The sequence below is a fragment of the Cherax quadricarinatus genome, chromosome 53 (assembly GCF_038502225.1).
Source record: "Cherax quadricarinatus isolate ZL_2023a chromosome 53, ASM3850222v1, whole genome shotgun sequence".
Classification (NCBI taxonomy): Eukaryota; Metazoa; Arthropoda; class Malacostraca; order Decapoda; family Parastacidae; genus Cherax; species Cherax quadricarinatus.
Window position 1 is genome coordinate 18,552,724 of NC_091344.1, and position 25,063 is coordinate 18,577,786.

General features: G+C 38.3%; 1 protein-coding gene across 12 annotated transcripts in view; it reads right to left on the bottom strand.

The window, feature by feature from the left end:
- The window catches only part of Hrb27C (Heterogeneous nuclear ribonucleoprotein at 27C), a 367,211-nt gene that overhangs the window by 304,014 nt on the left and 38,134 nt on the right, over window positions 1-25,063 (bottom strand). For all 12 annotated transcript variants that reach the window (XR_008407579.2, XR_008407578.2, XM_053781454.2 and 9 more), the window contains exon 3: window positions 19,224-19,410. Coding sequence is in view for 10 of the 12 variants with exons in the window: in XM_053781454.2 (XP_053637429.1) it covers window positions 19,224-19,410 (187 nt within the window). In the remaining 2 variants the exon portion in view is untranslated. The remainder of the gene's footprint in view (window positions 1-19,223; window positions 19,411-25,063) is intronic.

A 25,063-nucleotide genomic window follows, 5' to 3' on the forward strand; every position in this document is an offset into this window, starting at 1 on the left:
AAACATAAGAAAGGCACGAGAATTTCCCTCCACCACGATTAGGCACGTACTGCCATCTCGTGGCGGTGATCTGATACTCACTTATAGTATTATTATTATTATACTATTTATTATTATTTATTACTACGTACAGTGGAACCCCAAGTTTCGAATTGGTTTTCATACTAGAAAATTCAAAGCCATGAGAAGTGGCCCAATGGGAAACTCGGTCAATTGCGTCCTGAAGGGAAGCTGCTACCAGGCAACAGTCAGCGTCTGCCGAAACTATATTGAAGTCATCCACATAAAGTGATGACCAAATATGCGATGGAAGAACGGAAGGTAGGTCATTTATAGCTAAGAGAAAAAGGGTAGTGCTAAGGACACAACTTCGAGGGACTCTCTCAGCTTGAACAATCTGAGGAAAGTGAGGCCCCAACACAGACACGAAAATGTCTGTCAGGTAAGAAAGCAGCAAGGAAGGCTAGTAGATTACTGTGGAGGCCTAAGGAGTGGGCATGGGCTAAAATGTTATACCTCCAAGTTGTGTCATATGCTTTCTCAAGATCAAAAAAGACGGCTGGGACTGAGTGTTTGTCAGCAAAGGCATTTCGTACATACGTACATAAGTAGAGCAAGGGGTCCAAAGCAGAGCGGCCCTTGTGAAAACCATATTGGTGAGGAGAAAGACTATTGAGAGTCTCCAAATACCACATCAAATGTCTATTCACCAATCATTCCATCACCTTAGAGACTACACTTGTAAGAGCAATGGAACGATAGTGAGAGGTATCAAGCCTCGAGGTGCCTGGTTTGCAAAACGGTAGGACAATAGCAGATTTCCATAGTTGAGGGAGAACCCCTCACGTCCAAACAGGATTGAAAAGACACAAGAGGACTATAAGGGCTGTAGAATGCAGATATTGCGGCATACTGATATGAATATCATCAGGCCCAGCTGCCGATTACTGGCAAGCGGAAAGCATGGACTCTAGCTCTAGGAGTGAAAGGTACATTATACAACCCCCATTCCATTAGAAGAGAAATCCAAGGGCAACTGCTCTTTGGTAGACTTAGATGCAAGAAATGAGGATAGAGGTGAAGCCCTTGGGAGACACGAACAAGACAATTCCCGATTTCCGTGTCAACTTCAAGAGGTTCCACAACACTAACATCAGCAACCCACAGAACAGGAGCTGAGTCTGGAGTGTACTTGCCACACAACTTCCGTACCTTCTTCCAAACCACACACACAGGGGAAGTCGAGGTAATGGTAGACACACAGCCTTGCCAACAAGAGCGTTTAGCGTCGTTTATGACGCAGTGAGCGACTGCCCTTGCCCACTTAAAATCCAAGAGAAGATCTGAGATCCGATTATACCGATAACCGCCTCACGCAGTGCATTTCAAGTGCACAGCACGGACACAAGCAGGAGACCACCAAGGCACGCCTTTCTGAGAATGCCTGCCTGAGGTTCAAGGAATCGAATGTGATGCTGCAGTCAAAACCAAGGTTGGAAACTGGTGCACCAGTTCATTAATAGAGAATGAAGAAGGGTCCTCACAAAAAACGGTAAGATGAAAGTACAAGTCCCAATTCGCTCGTCCAAATTGCCAACAAGTGCTATGAGGCAGTCGGGAACATGGGTACCATCTCACTTATGACCAAGCTTGGTTCCAACCATAAATAACAAATAACAAATGGTCCAAGTCGGACCGAAACGTCGTCGTAAGCTACTCTCTTCTATGTGCGGGTTATTTGTGTATGTTTGGTTCCAACCAACCAGTTTTAAGTCAAAATGGACGCAAGTCGAACCTTACTACTGAATATCAACATCACACTTTTGTAATGACTATTTTATTCTTTTATTTTGGCGTTTCACTTTTTACTTTACTTTTTATGCCGTTAGTACTGTATTTTATACTGTAAGGTTTAGGATTAACACTGTGTACAACACAAACATGTTTCTTTCCCGGAAATTTGGCATACAAAACACGGTAATAAGTCGAGTGGTCCTATGTCGAGCAGGTCGTAAGTCAGATGGTAGGTGTACGTAGAAGAAAGAACAGGCAAGTGATCACTGTTGTGCAAATCCTGTAGAACAGACCAAGCTTAATCAAGTGCAATTGAAGAGGAGGAGATAGAAAGATCAATGCAAGAGAGAGCCTGAGTGTAAGAGTCAAAATGGGTGGGAGCACCCGTATTTAAAACATGAAGAGGATAAGAAGTGAGAAGTCTCTCTAATTGATCACCATGAGAATCACAGTGGGACCCTCCCCAAAGATGATGGTGAACATTAAAATCACCTAACAACAAGACGGGCGGCAGTAGACGTCAAGAACGCAATATCCGAGATAGTGTTTTCCAGGACAGCTGGAGTACCTATTACCTGGCAATAACCATACTTATTAGTTCTCTCTGAAGGGGTACCCTTCAAGTGATTGCCTGATTTTTTCCCTTTCTTTATCTTCGCATTTTTACTTTGCTTACAACTTGTGAAGGCCTGATTCAATCAATGATTGTGAATGGTAACTAGGGCCAAAATCTAGTTACAACTGACATATTCACATGCCCTATGACCAGAGTTGCTGAGCCCATCCCCAGCATTCCAGAATGCCTCTGAAAACTTCCAAAACCCTCAGCAACAGCTTCTAATGTTCAAAAACTGGCCTAATAACTTGACAACAGCAAAGACTGAAATTCAAGTGTAAAAGTGCAGGCTTGCCCATTTTGTGAAAAAATGTAGGATGTCTAATCCCTTTAACTCTTTCACTGTCCAGACCCACAAAATAAATATCACTCTCAGCATCCACTTAATCCTTTTTCTGTCCATCACATAGAACTATGTCATTGAGGTCAGGGTCCCTGACGTAGTTCTATGGCATGAGCTCAACTCACTCAGATAACGTGTGGAGTGGTATATTTTGCCCTAGATATGAAAGAATGGGTCTGAGGTGAGTGTGCATAGTACAAAAAAATCCTGCCCAACATGATGCATGATGGAAAAAAACAAAATGGTGACTGTGTATGGTATAAAATGCAGACTTTGTGGCATTTTCTTGGATCATTTTAACAGCTTTACTGCCTGTCTCTTGGTATAATTTGATAGAATGGAACATAATATTACTGAAAGAGACAATTTTGTTTGGTTTCCACTCACTGTAGCGGATAATTATAACTACAGTGGTCCCTCGCTTTTCGTAGTTCCCGGCAATCGTAAATTTCGCCAATCATAGGGGTATTTTCGTATAAACATGGACTCGCTTTTCATAGGTTGACTAGAGAATAGTAGTTCATCCGGGACGCGTACGCACGGTGAGAGCCGGGGCGGCCTCCCTACCCAGCCAGTCTGGCATTGTTTACCAGTGAGTGAAGGTCCCCTCAAGTGCTCCTACGAAATATTTCATAATATTCCACTCATTTTAGTGCTTGCAATTACTAAATAAGCTACCATGGCTCCAAAGAAAGCTCCTAGTGCCAAGCCTGGGGTAAAGAAGGTGAGAAATATGAACAGTGACAAAGTCTTGGGCCATTTTAGGGACGTGTTAGAGAGACGCCAGAAACAGAGCTCTTTCCACAGTTACTTTGCGAGACAGGACTAGAGTGACTCTCAAGGTGGTCCTAGTGGCATTAAGAAGCAGAGAAGAGACGCAACCCCAGAGAAGCAATTGGTACCTGAGGTGTTGCTGGAAGGGGATTCCCCTTCCAAACTGTAAACAATCCACTCTCTCTCCTCCTCCAGTCTCCCATACACTAAGAAGAATCTCCAATAAAGGCAAGTGTTATGCTGTTAATGTTTCATTCATCATTTCCCATTGTATTGTTTATGTACTATATGTATATTTCATGTAAATTTTTTTTTTTTGTTTTAATACTTCTGGGTGTAAGGAACGGATTAATTGTATTTACATTATTTCCTATGGGGAAAATTGATTCGCAAATCGTAAATTTCGTTTATAGTAGCTCCTCCAGGAAAGAATTACGAAAAACGAGGGACCACTGTATAATCATTGGGAGCGCTAAACCTTATTGTAATGGAAATTTTAAAATTTTTGCTGATATTTATGAGGACAAGTAAAGCACTCTACAACCTCCAGTCTGTTTTAAAGGTTTTTAATTAGTCTGATTTAATTATTGGGATGCTGTAAACTAAGACCAATCTATCCTGGTTATATTTTATTATTGATGTGAATAGTCACATCTATAGGAGAGGCCTATGGATGTGACTAATGAAGAGGAAATATTTTAGAGCCAGGAATATCTATATTGTTTATTATGGACAATTTTTAAATTGGTATTGTGTTAATTTTGTTTAACTCTGGCCTAATTACCAAATTATGATCACTCTATAGGGTACCTGAATAACTGAATGGGTAGTGTCTTGTTTTAAATCAATATAGTGGAAGGAATACTAACAAAATAGCTAAGAATTAGGTTAAATGGAACAATGGAATTGGATTAAAATATGACTCAAACTGTGTGAAATCACCAGTAAATAAATTGCACCATGATCACTTACTTCACTTCTTTGCAATTGTGTAAGTTTCCCATAAAATGTCACACTTTTGATGTCATTACCTTCAGAAAAAGGTTCTATACCATTTCATATTTTCATTTTTAATTGCTGAATAGTGAGAACAGATTTCCTCTTGAGGGTCTGGACAGTGAAAGGGCAAAAAAAAAATTCTTTTAAAATGATATAATCTTTCTGAAGGCAATGACATGAAAAGTACGAACCTTTACAGATAACTTGCGGAATTATGCAGGTTCAGTTACTGGTCTCTGCACGATTTATGTATCAACAATTTCGCCTATATTAAATCAATTCCATGGCTCCATTCGAACAAATTCTTAAGTTATTTCACTAGTAAGCCTCCTGTTCTATTGATTAAGCATGAGAAATTGCCAATTCATCTAATACAACTACCAACAGAAGTCGGTTATTTGGCCAATGTTACACTTCAAAAAATACAAATTTAAAAATAGTGCAAAATAAACAATTGAGACATTCCTAACAGTAAAACATTTCCTCTGTTCCTTTATCACATCTCCAGGCTTCTCTTCCATTACACTTGCTTTCCATTTTAAATTCATAGTCACAAAAATAGATTTATTCTATTTCCCGAATAATAAAAAATAACCAAGAATGAAGAATCAGACACTTATGTATCTTTATCTGTGAAAATGCTTTGCTAACCAGTGGCTTCCTCAGTCCAGTACATGTAGGAAAGAATGGTCAAGGTCAGGAGTTTGAGGCAATCAGTCCCTCAGCCTGGAGTCGATGTGATCAGTCCATCAATCTTGATAAGAGTTTAGCTTATGTACTGCACAGGTGAGGTGAAGCAGTTGTAGGTGGTGTCACCTTGGACAAATTCACAGGTGGAAGTAGGTCATGACTATAGGTTAAGCTAGCATAGAATTCCCAGTATCAGGATTCCATGATATTGCTCTGACAGGAATGTAGATAAATGGTTCTGAGAACCAACAGAATGAAGAATTAGACACTTGTGCAACACTTGAGTATCTTTATTTTTGAAAAATTTCCACAATAAAGATACCCAAGTGTTGGACTAGTGTCTAATTTATTATCCTGTCAGTTCTCTGAACCATTTATCTACACAACCAGGAATGAGTGGTCATGGCTTACAGTGTCCCAATAATCGAACGAGACTTAGTGAAAACCCATAAAACAGATCAAGGGGAGTAGGGGGCATTACTTGTCCTCTGGAATATCAAAATATCAGCACATATAAAATATTTCTGCTACTTTGAGATCAATTCTAACAAGCTACTTCCAGTCTTGAACAAATCAAAATCAGTAATGTCTTCCATTCTATCAAATGATATCAAGAAACAGCCAATAAAACCACAAAAGTCATCTAAGACAACACCCCAAAGTTGCTATCTTAAACCAAACACATGGTCAATTTTTTCCCCATCATGAACTACATGTGGCAGGACTTTTTTTTTATACTGTGCACACTCACCCCACAGACCCATTCTCTCATATCTAAGCCAAATTTTACAGCTCACAGATTACCTGAACGAGTTGAGCTCGTGCCGTAGAACTATGTCAGGGACCTTGGCCTTGGAAGAGTAAAAGGGCTAGTGACACAGCAGTATAATTAGTGAAATTTGTGGGAAATAGCCTTCTTGTGCAGACTTCTAGCTCCTATTTTTCCCAATATTTACATCATAAATCAAAATCAATGCAACACAGGCAAAAAAAGTTGCCTCAATTCTTCAACCACTTATAGCAAAAAATATCGCAAAAGACTGTCTTAACTGACAGTCTACTGTATGAAAAATAAGTTCAGCAAGTTTTCATCCTTTTTGGAACCATGCCTTTAAATAAGTCTCTCATCCTGTTGAAGGGCAGACTATCAGTCAAGCAATAAATACAAAGCAAGAGGAAATACTTATTTTATCAAACTATTCATTGTGAGACTGTGAAAGTGGGTTGGTATTAGATCTGTCTGTTTACACAGGAATGAAAACATTCAAAAATACCATTTATTAGGAATTTCCAGTTATACTGTGAGGAAAATGATGCAATATCTTCGTATCGGGACACACATTAAACTCTGATAACTGGTACAAGTCTCTCTTACTCGGTGATTTCCTATGTGAGCACAACAGACATGCAGTACACGCAAGCACTGCATGCCAATGACATGACAAACGTGATATGACATCCATCCACTAGCACAAAATAAAATACAGAAGAGAAATGAATGAACCCATTTTGAGACCAGCTGCTGTTGTAGATTACGAAGAACAATATGCATTTGGTGGACAAGCGTGACATACAGACATGAACAACTTTAAACACCAAAGACTTAAAAGTCATACATGAAACTTTTCTTCCATCTTGTTGCCATTGCAATGATGAATGTATACAATATGTACTAGTTCAGGACGAGGAACAAACTGCCATATTGCCACTTCCATCTGACTTTGGAAAAATGCAGAAATATCAGGACACACCGCCAGCACAACATACACACTGCCGTACTGATCACCAAATACCCTCTCATTTAAGGTAAAGCGGGTAACTTTCTAACACTTCCTGCTACAGATTAGATCCACAATGGGCTCAGAAGAGATGTTAGCATTATATACGTGCACAGGTCTAGGTGCCCAGTAAAGTGCAGGATATGTTTCATGCGTAGAGAATGAACACATTGCTGTGTTTGAAGCAGTGTTTCAGGGACTTCAAAGACTTCAACAGCTTTATGAACAAGACAAGTGTCTGTATGTGTGCATACGTATGTTAGACCAGTAACACTGTGAAGCAAATGGACATGTGTTTTACATTTTTGCACATCAGTTTTGTAAACAATACTGTTGACACTTTTGATGCAACTACAGTATTGTGTTGTAAGCAAGGGGTAGCAATAAGGACATGTGGCATGATACATGTGTCAAAGCTCACAGGGATTACCTTAAAATATTAGAATTAGAAATGCCAGGAACAAAAAGTGGAAAAAACACAAATAAACTAATAAGCAGCAAGGTAACATCCAGTGTTGCTACCATGGGGTCAGTAACCTTCAACATGCCTGCATATCTAGGTAAGTACTGATTTTGGCTTTGTTTTACACAAATAACCTGCACATAGAAGGGAGCTTACAACATTTCAGTCTGACTTTGACCATTTACAAAGTGTGACTTTGTAAATGGTCCAAGTCAGACCAAAACATCGTCATAAGCTCCCTTTTCTCTTATGTGCAGGTTTTTTGAGTATTGTTCCAGTTACAGTATTGTCTCTTTGTTGTTTACTTTGTTTTACTAAACACAAAATTATTTTTTTTTTTTTTTGAGATTTTTTTTAAATCTGGACAATGGCAACACTTCAATTTTTTTCAGCTTTATGCCATTTAAGTGCACAATGCTTTTGCGATTATGTACCATAACTGGAGACTGCCTCTTTCGGTTAGCTTGAAATTTTTAGTGTTATGTTTCCATCAAAGGTTAATATATTAATTTTAATAATCAAATTGGTTTCTGTGAAATAACTGGAGAATGTCTCTTTTAATACAAAATACATCACAGTATTTGACTTGAAATAGAGATCCTAGGTCAAATCTATATAATGTTCATTTAATAAAACCTGCTTACTTACCTACATGCATTTCTACTTAAACTTTAAATGCTGGTAAATTTTAGAGAAAATTTTAAATTAGTTGGCCTGCATTGTTCCCAACCTGCTTTTTTTTTTAGAATCTGGAAACACTGAAATACTAATTTTCATGTGATAATTTTTTAGTATCATCCAACTGTGTTCCACTCTTCAACACTGACAACTTGATAATGAAAATTCTGAGCAGCTTCAAATTAAGTGTGGTAGTTTTTATAGGACATTGTTCCCTCTACCTTTTCTGTTTGTCTTCAAAGCTGTGGTTTCTTTCTGAAGAATTTTGAATTACTTTAAGGCTGAATATGTCCTAATTTGCCATTTTCATTGGGGGGGGGGGGGATATTGGTGTCCATGTGATAACGTTTGAATACCAATTCTGATCATGTCAAATCTTCAATGATTAAAAACTTAATGCTGAGCTCTGCACTTATCTTTTTGAGTGCATTGACAAAGAGAGCCTCAAGTTTTATAATATGGGAGCTACCTTTCTTGGATCACACAGCAACCAAAACACATCTAGCTTCAACTAGCTGATCAGGTAAAGGGGAAAGGATGGGGTTCAACTATCCTTTTCAGCAAACATTAACAAGTAATTGATATTTATTACCTTTCACATTTCTTCAAACTTGGCAATTTTGTTGTCATCCTTGATTTTTTGTATTTTCTTTCAGATTTAGTTTGCTTTTCACGAACTTTTATGGATTTTATTCCTGTTTCTTTTCCATGATTCCTAGACTCTCCCTACATGTGAAGAATAATTTCTAGCTGTGTGAATCGCTGAAAAATCTGGGTTGGTACAATCTGTGAGGGAAGGGGGAACAAGGGGTGGTCTCTCACCTCATGACCTCACTAAGTTACAATAAAAAGCATTACTGGGTTCTTGCCACTTATAATGCATCATACCTTCTCATGATAAAATTACAAGGAACATGCGTCATCAACCCCTGCCCTCCCCATCATCTCTAATTCTACATCCAATATATACAAGCTTTCCTTCAATCTCCCTTCCTTACCTGTTTCATGTCTGAGTTTGTGACAGTTTTCCTGTAGCTGTGGATATGGTAGGCTGGTGGCCGGCAGTGTAAGTTTAGAATGTTTAATATGGGATGTTGTCTGTGCTGCTAGTAGCTTTGGTGCTAGTAGTAAAAGGACAGTGATGATAGAAATTGTAGAGGTTATTGAAATAGTGGCTTGAAGTGGTAGGGATGCAACCTTTATCATTTTATGTTTTATTTGTATTACTCTTATTTTAAGTCTGTCCAAAACACTTACATAACAATGGGGCTTTCCAATTATCTTCTTAGAAATTAAATGATTATGGTCATAATGATGAAAGACTGGAGTGTTTATGGTATAAATGGTGCTGTTAGTGATGGTTATGAAGTGTTTAGATATAAGTTGCAGTGATAGTTATATTGGTAGTGGTAATGGAATTCATTTTGGAGACACCATTACTGATATTTGTACTGGGAAAGGTTGCAGCAAGTTGATAGGTGATAGCATGTTGGGAAGGGGGGGAGGGTAGTGATGAGCTGGTGGTAGGAGCAAGTGGGTGGTAGTGGCACATTACAAAATGGCATGTAAGGTAATAACTGAAAAATAAATGCTGAAAGAAAGGTTTGTTTTATTTATAAATATATAAATACAAAAATATAAATTTAAATGCAAAATTATGAAGTGACAAAGATGACTGTGGTGTCAATTTGAGTGTGAAGCTCTGAGGAGTAGGATGAAGTACACAACAGGTGGTCCAGGGCTTGTACACCAATACTGTGCTATCCAGGACTTGGTGAAATGCAATCTTCATTTTCCAGGACTGTTTTCTTATAATTAAATGGGTTATGGATGCTTAATTTTAGAGATAAGTGAAGTGTTGGATTCTGCTGCAACTTACAAAATAAAGTTAAATGAAGTGTAAGATTATGATGAGCAGTCACAGACATTTAATATTTAAGGTCAATGTTGTACAACCAAGGCACAAAGGAAAAATGAAGGACAGCAGCAAGAGAGAGAGAAAAGTGGTAAGTCTTTAAGCTGACCACAAAAGATACATAATAAAAAAAAAGCACACTTCTTTACCTTAATGTATAAAAATGCTTGAGCATGAAAGACAGAAAAATCTAGAATTCTGGTTGTCTGAATAATTAAATATTTGGAGAAAACATCTGTGTTGGAAAGAACAAGCAAAACATACTGACACTACATAAGATGTGGAAGGATAGACATAGCTAGTAATATGATATGTGAGGGCAATACTGTGGACTTCGACTCAGAGAAATAATTTATGATGGTTAGATTCATAGAATAGCTCAAAGGTGACAATTTGAAGAATTTACAAGGAATTGTAGGCTAAATATGAGGAGAGCAACCAGAATCCTAGGAGAAAGTGAAATAACACACACGGGAAAAGATTTAAGACAAGATTAATGGAACTATAGAGGAAAATAAACAGAACATTTGATAAAGGCAAGCCAGAGGCACTTCTCTATTAGGCAGCTATCCCCTGTCCCCTCAAAAGGTAAAAATACATATGTAATTAACAGAAGCATCAATAACACTAATCTGAGAAATACTTTAAAAATAAATATTATTGAATATCCTTGCCCTGGGAAATCAAAGCACTGATGTATAACTTCCAAATGGTGGCACCAACTCCATGGCAGAATACTAGCTTATTACATGTCACTCAATACAACTTATGATGATGATTTTTGGTTATATCAAACCACTTAAAAAACAGTGTAAACTTGTCCATGGGTCTGGTGCCAAACTTTTGGAAGGAGTCTCACACTACATTCAACTAAGTCAGCAAATTTGTTTCACATATAAGTAAACATATACTGTATATTTATATATTTATACTGTGTCCTTATGAGCCACATCAAAACTTAATAAGTATGGATGCCTTAAGACAATCTTATCAATACAGCTCTTACAAAATACAAAAGTAATATCATGCAGCAACCATTAAATACTATATTACTGAAAAGTTCCTTAAAAAATATATTTATGTAACAAATTATGTTTAAATCTTGCACGTTTGTCTTATACATTTATCGATTCAAGAGCTGTAGTATAAATATACTAGCACCCCATGATATACATCAAGCTACTATTAACAACACATATTAAATATTAATTAATTTTAAGTTTATTTCCTTAGTATAAAAAACAATCATGCATTTAGTTTGCCCTTAAATTTTCACTTAGAAACATTATAAAAAAGTTTATCTTTCAATGAGGTGAATGAAAAACACTAAATGGCTTTTGGATAGGAAAATAAAACTAACTGGAAATAAGTATTAGTTAACATCCTTTAAAGGATAAACACAGCTTTTAATTCCATCTCTACAGTATAATTAAAAGGATTGCCACAGTCATTCCCTCACTCAGACATCTAGGTTTAGATTTTGGTACCAAAGGGGCCAACATATTGTGCACTCTGTATATACCCAGCAGATGGTAGCACAAGAGCATATGGATAAACTAAATATCTAGGAACTAGGACCAAAAAGCTTAGCATGAATACATGAGGGTATTTATTCACAAGATCATAAAATACGTTGAAGAAGTCATACTTCTGCCTTAAGTCTTGTTAAAACTTTTCAGTGACAATCACAATTAACTAGTGGGTACTCTCTTTTCTTTAATTTTCCCCGTAAGTCATAGCATCATAAAATTTAAGAACTTGTTTACTTATTGAAAGGTTCCTGGGGCTAAATGCTTTCAGTTAAAAGGTGTTGAATTGTAATAGGAACTTCCAGTACTAAATAATTAGTGGTGTTTTAAACAGCAAACACTACAAACAAATAATCAAGAGAAAAATAACTAATTCTTTACTTGAGGAGAGAGAACATTCATTTTTCTTAACCCCTTGACTGTCGCAACCCCCAATCCTGAGGTGTCTCCTGGTGTCGCAAAATTAAAAAAAAAAAAAAAATTCTCATGAAATGATAGAGGATCTTTTCCCGATTGTAATGACACACACACGCAAAAAAAGAAATTTGATGGAAAACTGACGGAATTATGCTCTCGCGAAGTTAGCAACCTCGGCGATATTTACAAATCGGCGATTTCGCCCACTTTGAGCCCTATTTTCGGCTAATTCTGTTGTTCCAGTCGACCAAACTCGTAGCTATTTCTTTAGAACTCCATTTTTTCTATCGATTGAGTACAAGAAACTGCCCATTTACCGATTTCAACTACCCAATAATGTGGTCAGAAATTTGCAATTTGGCCAATTTCACGAAAATTAAAAAAAAATGACAATTTCAAACCATACCCCGGCCAGGATTGAACCCGCGGTCAGAGAGTCTCAAAACTCCAGCCCATCGCTAACGCGACGGGCTGGAGTTTTGAGACTCTCTGACCGCAGGTTTAATCCCGGCCGGGGTATGGTTTGTTTGCAATCGTGTCATTACGATTTCTTGAGTCACAATTTCAAAATAAGGTCCAGAATGAACAATGCAGACATTCCTGGCTCTAAAATAACATTTTCTTTGTTCATCAGTCATGTCTCCAGGCCCCTCTGATATTACTCTTGCTTTCTATTTTGAATTTTTATTCAAACAAAAAATAGAAGACTTACTATTATGCAGACTACTGCAATACTGTAATAATTTTATAAATAACATCAACCCATTCATAACTGCATATTAGAATGGCTAGTTGGACATTTACTGGACAATGACATCATTTGTTTACTTTTGAACATTGGCAAAAATCAAACATTTCCCCTACTTTGATCTCCATTTCTTTTTATAGTAAAATCAATCAAAATCACCTCTATTTCTATAATATGTTTTCCATTCTATCAAATGAGACCAAGAAAACGAGAATACAACCATAAATACTATATGAAAATAGACCACAAAGTCGGCATTTTAATTAAAAAAAAAAACGGTCGGAGTTTTTTTTCTCATTACGCACTGCGTGCTCCAGGATTTTTTTTATATGGTGCACACTGACCACACAGACCCATTCTCTCACATGTGGGCCGACCAGCTTTCTCCTGCTTGATTTGAAGCCGCTAGAATTTATGAGTATATATACGTCAACACGGTACCTCGTGAGACATATATATACAGCCGCGAAAGTCAAAGGGTTAATTTCTCAATACAATGGAGTCTGTTAACTTGAAATCTTCAAATCGACAGATTTGCATAATTAAGTTTCATGAGTAGAAATGTACATTTCTCTACACCCAGCCACTTCAGTGTGTCTCCAGCTGAAGAAGACTGTTATGTGTATTGTTGTGAGTAAACTAACTACTGTACTGTATATTATCAATTTATAATTTTCTTGGTAACTATTAGCCAGATGTTGGATATTATTCCTTACCATTACTAAGGCCTGATCTGTGAAAATTGTAAGTTTCATGCTAAAATGTACAAACGTTCTCAAAATACACTACAAAGCCAACAAATCTGTTGTACAAGTACTCTGCCAACTATTATAATCACGGAGAAGTGCTAAACCCATAGGGATTATACAGCACATGGGGAATGGAAGTCAGTCAGGTTCAATCCAAACAAGACGAGTTCACCTTCTTCAATCCAGAGTACCTCAGTGGCATGAAGGCACCTTCCTAGTGAGGCAAATATACCTTAAAACTGGTGATTTTTGTTCAGATTTTTTTGAAAAAGATCTAAAACAAATAATTCAAGAAATTCAATGGTTTCTGAGCAAAAAGAAAAAATAAAGTATTTAGCAGGACTGTGTCCAAAACAAGAGTGAAAAGTTGTAAATATTGCAGATACATAGAGCAGGCATGTGTGAGCATGTTAGATAGGAGTGAATAGAGACTAATGATTTTTGGGACTCGACAAGTTGTGGGAGTGTGAGCAGGGTAATATTTTGTGAAGGGATTTAGGGGAAACTGGTTAGCCGGACTTGAGCCAATGAGGTACGAGGTACAATGACTTCACTTTAAATGAGGGGGTTTGATATATATATATATGCTGCTTGGAGTGTCATATCTGCGTGCCTCTGCAAAAGAGTGATTATGGGTGAATGATGGTGAAAGTGTTGAATGATGGCGAAAGCGTATCTTTCTCTTTTGAATCACCCTGCCTCGGTGGGAGATGGCCTAAACAACTTGAATTTTTTTTTATAGATATGTAAACATTATGAAGCAATCATTAAGTTCCACCAATAGCAGGACAAGCTCTAAGGGACATAAGTTTCAAAACTACAGAAAACGTAAACTAGATTTTTCTTTATTGACATGCAGAATATTTCTACAGAAAAAAATATGTAAATAAAAAGACCACATTAGGGTCAGTAAAGTACTGGCAAGTAAAAGTTCAACCCATGCACTGTCTACAGACCCGAAATTAAAAGTGGCCACACTGTCCACATTATTAACCCTTTCAGGGTCGAGAGGCCCTCTCCTAAACTTCTCAGGGTCAAAAATTTTTCGGAAAAAAAAAAAAAAATATTCTTATGAAATGATAGAGAATCTTTTTCCCGATCATAATGACACCAAAAGTATGAAATTTGATGGAAACTTACGGACTTATGCTCTCATGAAGTTAGCGGTCTTGACAATGTTTATGCATCAGCGATTTCGCCCACTTTGAGCCCTATTTTCGGCCAATTCCAGTGTACTATTTGACAAAAATCATAACTACACCTACCATCCGACTTACGACTGAGTTCGGTTCTGAGAAACCGGTCGGAAGTCGAAATGGTCCTAAGTCGAACTTTACTACTGAATATCAACAAAACATTTTTGTAATGACTATTTTATTGTTTTATTTTGGTATTTCATGATTTACTTTACTTTTTATGCTGTTAGTACTGTATTTTATACTGTAAGGTTTAGGATAAACACTGTGTACAACACAAATAGTTGTTTATTTCCCAGAAGTTTGGCATAAAAAACACGGTCGTAAGTCGAGTGGTCGTAACTCGAGTGGTCGTAAGTCGAGCAGGTCGTAAGTCGGATGGTAGGTGTATTTTGCTAGAACTCCATTTTTACTATCAAATGAATACAAGAAATTACCCATTTACCAATTTCAACTATCCAACAAAGTGGTCAGAAATTGGCAATTTTGCCAATTTCACACAAATTTCAAAAGATGCCAATTTTCAAATAGGGTCCAGAATAAACAAGACAAGACATTCCTGGCACTAAAATAAAATTTTCTTTGTTCTTTAGTCACGTCCCCAGGCCCGTCTCACATCTCTCTCTTGCTTTCCACTTTGAATTTTTATTCTCACAAAAAAAAAAATAGATTTACTATTATGCAGACTACTGCATTAGTGTAGAAATGGTATAATATCAGTACACTTGTGAAAGAATATTAGACTCGCCAGTTGACGTGTATTGGACGCTTGGGATGATTTGTTTACTTTTGAACTTTGGCAAAAATCAAACATACCTGCTACTTTGGGCTCAATTTCAGTGTACTTTTCATTGTGAAACCAATCAAAATCATCTCAATTTCTGTAATATGTCTTCCATTCTATAAAATGAGACTAGGAAAACTAGAATACAACCATAAATAGCATACGAAAATACATTGAGTAGTCGCTGTTTTAAACCAAAAACACGGTCCGTTTTTTTTTCTCACTATGCACTGTGTGCTGCAGGATTTTTTTTATACTGTGCACACCGACCACAGACCCATTCTTTCATATGTAGGCCTACCAGCTTTCTCTCGCTAGATTTGAAGGCGCTAGAATTTACCCGTACTAGTGCGTCAATACCCCTGGCGCATAAACAGTACTATTGCGTCGGAAACCCTGAAACAGTTAAAAAAGCTTTTTGTCCCCCCCCCCACCTATCTGAAATGGTAGAGGATCTTTCTGAACGTAATAACACCACAAGTACAAAATTTACAGAAATACCCAGGCGTAAAAGTTAGCGATCCAGGCGCAACATGTGCATCAGCGATTTCACCCAATTTGAGTCCTATTTCAAGCCAATTCCATCATTCAATTCGACCAAACTGTTAGCTGTTTTGCTAGAGTACATTCCATTCTATCATTTCAGCAGAAAAAAACTGCCCATTCAACTGTCAAAACAACCCAATAGAGTGCACAGAACTTGGTAGTTTAACCAATTTAACACAAAATTTTAAAAAATTCTGATTTAACCCTTTCACTGTCCAGACCACCAAAATTAATTGATACAGCTCGCAATGTCCACTTTAACCCCTTACACAGTCCAAACGTAGATCTACATTCTTACCACTAGCACCCCAAATGTAGATCAATGTTTTATTTTTCCTGCCTACAAATTTGGCACGATTGGCATGAGATGCCTGGTCAGCAAAGAATGGGTCTTAATACTTGGTGTGCGTGCAGTATTAAAAAAAAAAATCTGGAACCACTTAGAACCTTGTGGGAGCACCAGTTCAATTGAGCGCCAACTAGAGCAAACAGCACGGCAAACACCTGGGATTCACTGATGTCATGTAGTAATAACCCTTTGACTGTTTCAGCCGTATATATACGTGAGGTGAATCATAGAATTGATGAGGGGAAAAGAGTGAGTGGTGCACTTAGGAGTCTGTGGAGACAAAGAACTTTGTCCTTGGAAGCAAAGAGGGGAATGTATGAGAGTATAGTTTTACCAATGCTCTTATATGGGTGTGAAGCATGGGTGATGAATGTTGCAGCGAGGAGAAGGCTGGAGGCAGTGGAGATGTCATGTCTGAGGGCAATGTGTGGTGTGAATATAATGCAGAGAATTCGTAGTTTGGAAGTTAGGAGGAGGTGCGGGATTACCAAAACTGTTGTCCAGAGGGCTGAGGAAGGGTTGTTGAGGTGGTTCGGACATGTAGAGAGAATGGAGCGAAACAGAATGACTTCAAGAGTGTATCAGTCTGTAGTGGAAGGAAGGCGGGGTAGGGGTCGGCCTAGGAAAGGTTGGAGAGAGGGGGAAAAGGAGGTTTTGTGTGCGAGGGGCTTGGACTTCCAGCAGGCATGCGTGAGCGTGTTTGATAGGAGTGAATGGAGACAAATGGTTTTTTAATACTTGACGTGCTGTTGGAGTGTGAGCAAAGTAACATTTGTGAAGGGGTTCAGGGAAACCAGCAGGCCGGACTTGAGTCCTGGAGATGGGAAGTACAGTGCCTGCACTCTGAAGGAGGGGTGTTAATGTTGCAGTTTAAAAACTGTAGTGTAAAGCACCCTTCTGGCAAGATAGTGATGGAGTGAATGATGGTGAAAGTTTTTCTTTTTCGGGCCACCCTGCCTTGGTGGGAATCGGCCAGTGTGATAATAAAAAAATAATAAAAAATATACGTCTCACGAGCCAGTGTTTCAGATCTATATATACTCAATAATTCTAGCGGCTTCAAATCAAGCAGGAGAAAGCTGGTAGGCCCACATGTGAGAGAAGGGGTCTGTGTGGTCAGTGTGCACTATATAAAAAAAATCCTGCAACACGCAATGCACGAGAAAAAAAAAAAGAAAAAACTCGGACCGTGTTTTTGGATTAAAACACCGACTCTGAGGTGTATTTTCGTATAGTATTTATGGCTGTATTCTCATTTTCTTGGTCTCATTTGATAGACTGGAAAACATATTACAGAAATAGAGATGATTTTGATTAGTTTCATGATGAAAATAACCTTGAAATTGAGCTCAGAGTAGCAGAAATGTTCGATTTTTACCAATGTTCAAGAGTAAGCAAATCACTCCACACGTCCAATACACGTCAACTGGAGAGTCTAATATTCTTTCACTAGTGCACTGATATTATTTATACCATTTTTACAATAATGTAGTAGTCTGCATAACAGTAAATCTTCTATTTTTTGTGTGAATAAAAAATAAAAATAAAAAGCAAGAGAAATGTAAGAGGGGCCTAGAGATGTGACTAATGAACAGAGGATATGTTATTTTAGTGCCAAGAATGTCTGCATTGTTTATTCTGGACCCTATTTTGAAATTGTCATTTTTTTTTAATTTGCGTGAAATTGGCCAAATTGCCAATTTCTGACCACTTGCTAATATGGAGAAAATTATTTTAACAAAGTTTGTGTTTTACACAAATGCTCACATTTTCCAAAGTGATGTTTCTATACTGCAAACAAATGTATAACTAGAGATTCTCAGCTTTCCTATGGTACATTCCACTACTCATTTGTGAAATTTCATTTATGGACTTGATGACTACATGTGGAATGACCCTAAGAATTGAATTTCAGGTGATAATTTAACCATTCTCAGGCATATAAAACAATGAAAATGACCCAACTAGAATATCTGGGAATGTGACAAAAAAAAAAAAACTGAATTTACAAGAAAACAGCAATCACTATTTCAATTTAAAGTCTAGGCCTAAATAATAAAACTCCTCCCAAGGATGTGAACCACAACAGTTGGCTAATACACAGGTACGTATTTCTACAATGTGAGCAGGGACAACGTGTCAGAAACATGTCCATCACCACCCAACCAATGATAGAAGCCAAGTCCTTCAGTTGACAGTGGAAACAACAACCAAAGAGCTACGAATCGTCAACACTAAACTTTTTTATAAGTAATTACAAAATTTCCAGGCAACTTGGATGCTATGTCAAGACCCATCAGATACAGATGACTAGGTATTTACTGCACCAACTTAGCAGCCATACAGTCTTTAAGTTTGATTTTAACTTATGAGGCAGTGAAGAAATGGTTTATAATTTGGTCTAAGTTAGTTCCCAGAGTACAGTATAACCACATCTCTAGTAGCTTCATGCACAACCCAAATGATGTCACCAACCAATAATATAGTAACTCAACCATCAAAATCATCCATTCATTCTGTCTGCGTCTACATCGGTAGACTAACTTGTACTTAGAAGACAATTCTGCCCTACCTATTCCTCTGACTTACAAGTGAAAAAAAAAATCCTGTCATCTCAATCAGAAGACTTTTCACAGGGGTAATAATCACTAAGCATAGAACTTATCAGATTAATGTATAGTATATAAACAAAATGAATTTAAATATAATCACAATTTCAATTACAGTATATTCCCCTCTTAACTGAAGCCAAATGTTTTCATAGAAGCAAGGAGTTAGTTTATTATTCAAAGAATCCTGAAAAATCATCATTCTTTTAATCAACATACAAATCAGAGAGACAAAAACTGACTCACCTCTAGATTTCTTCTTTTCCTGATCGAACATGATAACCACTTCCATGACCCCTCCAAAACGAGAAAAGAAATTTCGAAGGTCTGTTTCTGTAAGGTTTGACGGTAAGCCTCCAAGGAATACCTTAGGCCAATTCCCATTCCTTTTTTGCTTTTGCATGCTGCGTGGGTTACATGCCTTCGGGTCAATCTAAAAGAAAATATTGAAAGTTTTAATAAAGCCTAGCCTGTACAAGTATATTCAAACACTTCATTATATAGTGTAAGAACAGTTTATAAAATGATTTCTGAAGAGCAAAAATATAAGTAACATTGAAATATACACTTAGTGGCCACTTTTTTAGGTACATCTGCCTACCATGCCTGTTATGTCTATGATCCTCATTTTGTGTAATCACCCCATGATCTCAAATGTCTTTGTAAAATCTGTATATCACATTTGCATTTTGCTTGTCAAGATCTCTATCATAGTGATTTAGCAGTTGTGACAGGCATGTCTTCCAGTTCTAAAGCCATGCTGGTTTGGTTATGCAGATTGTGCTGTTCCATAAAGTTTGCAATTTGGCTACTGGTCTGTAATTTCTGGCTCTCTCTCCACTACCTCCCTTATGCAAAGGAGCTATGTTTGTACTCTTTAAAGTCTCTGGTATTTCACCTAGATCTAAGCTCTTTCTCCAAAGAATACCGGGCGCTCATGCTAGTGGTACAATGGACCCTCATTTATCGGCCGTAATCCGTTCCAGAAGCTAGGTCTAAAACCGAAATGGCCGAAAACATATTTCCCACAAGAATTAATGTAAATACAATTAATCCGTTCCAGACAAAAATATTTACAAAAAAAAAAATATATATTTTTTTTAACAATCAGTATTACATACCTTTATTGAAGACTAATGCTGGCCTGCTACTCCCCCTGCATGTCTGCTACACTCCCTGCATGCCTGCTACACTCCCTGCATGCCTGCTACACTCCCTGCATGCCTGCTACACTCCCTGCATGCCTGCTACACTCCCTGCATGCCTATTACACTCCCTGCATGCCTATTACACTCCCTGTATGCCTGCTACACTCCCTGCATGCCTGCTACTCCCTGCATGCCTGCTGCACTCCCTGCATGCCTGCTGCACTCCCTGCATGCCTACTACACTCCCTGCATGCCTACTACACTCCTTGCCTCTATGCCTGCCTTGAATTCTATCATGTTTCTCACTTTCTTTACCAAAGTAACTTTACTAAGAACTCTCTTTGGAGCCATGGTGACTTATTTCGCAGTTGCATTTGATAACTAACCACCAAAAAAATGGATTATAGTGAAAGGTTTGGATGAAAGAGCAGAAGCTTCCTCACTCATCCAGACATACAGCCAGACCAATGCAAGCTGCTGCCGGTGGGTGGGTGTACGTCTCATACTGCTGATAAGCAGAAGTCGAAAAACTGGCCTATAACCGAGCTGGCTGATAACAGCAACGACCGATAACCGAGGGTCCACTGTACTTAGCCTTTTTTTTATATAAGTAAGGAATTCCTTGAATTTGGTCAAGATGTTAAGTAAGTGGACATGTTTTCAATGTCTTCAAATTCTAAGGAATTAGTACTAAAGTCAGTTAGATGGTCTGTGCGGTCTTCAGATGGAATGAAAACTTTTTCCGAATTCTCCACTCCGCTTTCACTTAATAGGTTACTGAACATCGACTGATATGGGTCTTGTAGAATTTAGTTTTTCTTTTCATCGTAAGTATACGAACCTCCTGTCAATAATGATCTAATTCTTCAGGAAGTTCCAAGTTAGAATTTTTTGGAGGACTATTTTTCCCTTTGTGCTTCAGTATGAGCTGAAAGTTTTTGTACTCAGTTATCTCTTGGCAAAGTTTATCTTTCCTTTGTTGTGACATTCATACTGTTAAGCAATTCAGTAACCCTGCTTCTTCTGTACAATATGCTATGCTCTTCCTACTTCTATGTTTCCTAAATGGTACATATTTATTTAATACAGGTCTTGTATGCATGTGATGAACTTTTGCAGGCACTGGTCAAAATTTAGGATGGTCATGACTGTTTTCCAGTGAATGACGAATAGTTCTTTGTTAACTTTATCCCAGTCAATTCTATAGTTGTTGAAGTTAAATTTACCGAGCACCCCTTCTTGCACATTACTGCAGGAGTTGCCCCACCTGTGTTTATAATTGTTAGTACTTCTATAAATATTGTTTTTGTGATAGTTATGTCACTAATTAGTTCCTCCTCCTTTGTGAAGCTCAAATCCAATGTATTTTCATTTCTAGTGGGATCAACTATCTGTTGGTTCAACATAAACTTTCGCAAAGCCTCATTAGTTCCCTCGTACGTACATGTTGAGACAGTGCCTCCAGGAAAGATTTCTGGCACAATGTTGTGATAAACCATCTTCCACTGTACATCTGGGAGGGTAACATTTGGTGTAGTGTTTTCCAGCATTTTAAGACATCTATCTTCCTTCCTTACTTGATCTGTGAATTTATCATCCATTGTTGAAGGTGGTTAATATGCAAAGATAATCACCCGATTCCTATTTTCCACTTTAATATCTAAAACTATGGTATTTTACTATGAATTAAACAATTTTGTAAACAAAAAGTTAGTCCTACCTTTCCCTGAGACATCTATATACACTGATGTAGACTGTTACATCTATATTTTATCGGGTCAGCAGATAGGTCTATGAAAGATGAGGTGAATCACAGAACTGACAAAGGAAAAAAGGAGAGTGTCGCACTGAGGAGCCTGTGGAGACAAAGAACTTTGTCCATGGAAGCAAAGAGGGGAATGTATGAGAGTATAGTTATACCAATGCTCTTATACAGGTGCAAAGCATGAGTGGTGAAAGCTGCAACAAGGAGAAGGCTGGAGGCAGTGGAGAAGTCGTGTCCGAGGGCAATGCAGTGTGAATATAATGTAGAGAATTCGTAGTTCGGAAATTAGGACGTCGTGCAGGATTACCAAAACTATTATCCAGAGGGCTGAGGAGGGGTTGTTGAAGTGGTTCGGACATGTAAAGAGGGTGGAACAAAATAGAATAACTCTGAAAGTGTATAAATCTGTAGTGGAGGGAAGGCGGGGTAGAGGTCGGCCTAGGAAAGGTTGGAGAGACAGGGTAAAGGAGGTTTTGTATGCAAGGGGCTTGGACTTCCAGCAAGCATTCGTGAGCAAGTTAGATAGAAGCGAATGGAGACAAATGGTTTTTAGGACTGTGTGCTGTTGGGGTGTTAGCAGGGTAACATTTATGAAGGGAATCAAGGAAACTGGCAGGCCTGAAGGAGGGGTGTTAATGTTGGTTTTATAACTGTAGTTTAAGTGCATCTCTGGCAAGACAGTGACGGAGTGAATGATGATGAAGGTTTTTCTTTTTCGAGCCACCCTATTTTGGTGGGAAATGGCCAATGTGTTAATAATAATAATAAAATAATTTCACCATCCAAAACATCCCGTGTATGGATTTCTGTAAATGCTACAAACATGGCATTCACTTTTCTGAAGAACACACTAATGTACAGTGGACCCCCGCATAGCGACTTTAATCCGTGCAAGAGGGCTCATTGTTATGCGAAATGATCGGTATGCGAATGAATTTTCCCCATAAGAAATAATGGAAATCAAATTAATCCGTGCAAGACACCCAAAAGTATGAAAAAAAAAATTTTACCACATGAAATATACATTTTCCTACACACAAAGAGAAGGATACATGCACAATAGTAGAGTAGTACATGCACAATATATATTGTGCATGTACTACTCTACTAAATGAAGAATAAATGACACTTACCTTTATTGAAGATGCAGCAATGACTGATGAGACACTGTGTCCTGGGAGTGCCTTTTCCTCCTGAGTACTGTAGGTCCTGTTTGGCATTTTCTTCCAGAACAGGCCTTATCACACTGTGTATGTCACTACGATTCTTAAATCTCTCAAACCAACCTTTGCTGGCTTTAAATTCACCAATATGAGCACTAGTTCCAGGCATTTTTCCCTGTTCACCTGGGTGTTAGTCGACTGGTGTGGGTTGCATCCTGGGAGACAAGATTAAGGACCCCAATGGAAATAAGTTAGACAGTCTTCGATGACACTGACTTTTTTGGGTTATCCTGGGTGGCAAATCCTCTGGGGTTAATTGTTTCTTGGTATTCTCAATAAGCCACACCAACAACGGTGCTACAGCAGCAGCAGACGGTACTACAGCAGCAGCTGACGGTGGTACAGCAGCAGCAGCAGCTGACAGTGCTACAGCAGCAGCAGACGATGCTACAGCAGCAGCAGACGGTACTACAGCAGCAGCAGACGGTACTACAGCAGCAGCAGCAGCAGCAGCAGCTGATGGTGGTACAACAGCAGCAGCAGCTGACAGTGCAGCAGCAGCAGCATAATCCCATGAGTTTTCAACCAAATTTCGAACTTTTGGTGTCATTACCATCAGGAAAAGATTCTCTATCATTTCATAAAATAATTTTTTTTTTTCCAAAAATTGAGCGACACAGAATGAGTTTCAGAAAGGGGCCTGAAACAGTCAAAGGGTTAATTGATACCAAGAAACAGCAAATAAAGCCATAAAAACCATCCTAGAAAACACTTCAAAACTGCCATTTTAAACTAAACACAGGGTCAAAGGCTTTCCAATCATGCACCACACGGGGGCAGGATTTTTATTATGCTGAGCACTCGTTCTAGGGATGCATTGGATGCGAAAATTTAAATATCCGTGGATGCAGATGTGTATTCAGATGTCTTGCTTAGTTATTTTGCAGATGCAAATGCGGATACCTGCTTACAGTACAATGCGGATGTCACATCTTGACATCCTTGCGGATGCGGAATTTGCAGGATAGTCATAGAACACCAGATTATTTTTTTTACCGTATGACAAATACCCTTGCGAGTGAGGGACTGAACAGATCGATTCCAAGCTGAGGGACTGATTACCTCAAACTCCTCTCCTTGTCCCTTTCTACTTTGTATTGGACTGATAAAGCCACTGTGTGGCAAAACGTTTCTTCAATAAAGATTCCCATATGTTGCGCAAGTGTCTCAATTCTTCAAGCTGTCAGTTTAAAAACGATTTACCAAATGCTTATTTGTATTTAACACCATTTCTGCAATATCACCATCACTCAAGGGATGCACAACAGGCGGAGTTATGTAGAGATGACTTGGGCAGCGTCTATTCTGTTAGTGGGTTGGATTTGTGAAGGACCTGCCTAGTATGTGCCAACAGGCCTACTGCAGTGTTCTTTCTTAATGTTCTTAAGTTCTTAGTCAGGTCAGGTCACATTCACTTAAAAACATAAGAAAGAAGGAACACGGCAACAGGTCTGTTGGCCAATACTAGGCAGGTCCTTCACAATCCATCTCACTAACAGAATATTTGCCCAACCCAATTTTCAATGTTACCCAAGCAATAAGCTTTGATAATTCTATTTACTCATGTGCAAGTCCCACTCATATCTAACACCTCTCACTAATGTGTTTATCCAACCTAATATGTTTATCAAACGCTATTCTCATCCCCTACATTAATTTTTGTTTTCCAGTCATACACCTCGACAGTCAGTCAGTCAGTCAGTCAGTCTCAGTCAGTCAGTCTCAGTCAGTCAGTCAGTCTCAGTCAGTCAGTCAGTCTCAGTCAGTCAGTCTCTCTCTCTCTCTGTCTCTCTCTCTCTCTCTCTCTCTCTCTCTCTCTCTCTCTCTCTCTCTCTCTCTCTCTCTCTCTCTCTCTCTCTCTCTCTCTCTCTCTCTCTCTCTCTGTCTCTCTCTCTCTCTCACTCTCTCTGTGTCTCTCTGTCTGTCTCTCTCTCTCTGTCTCTGTCTCTC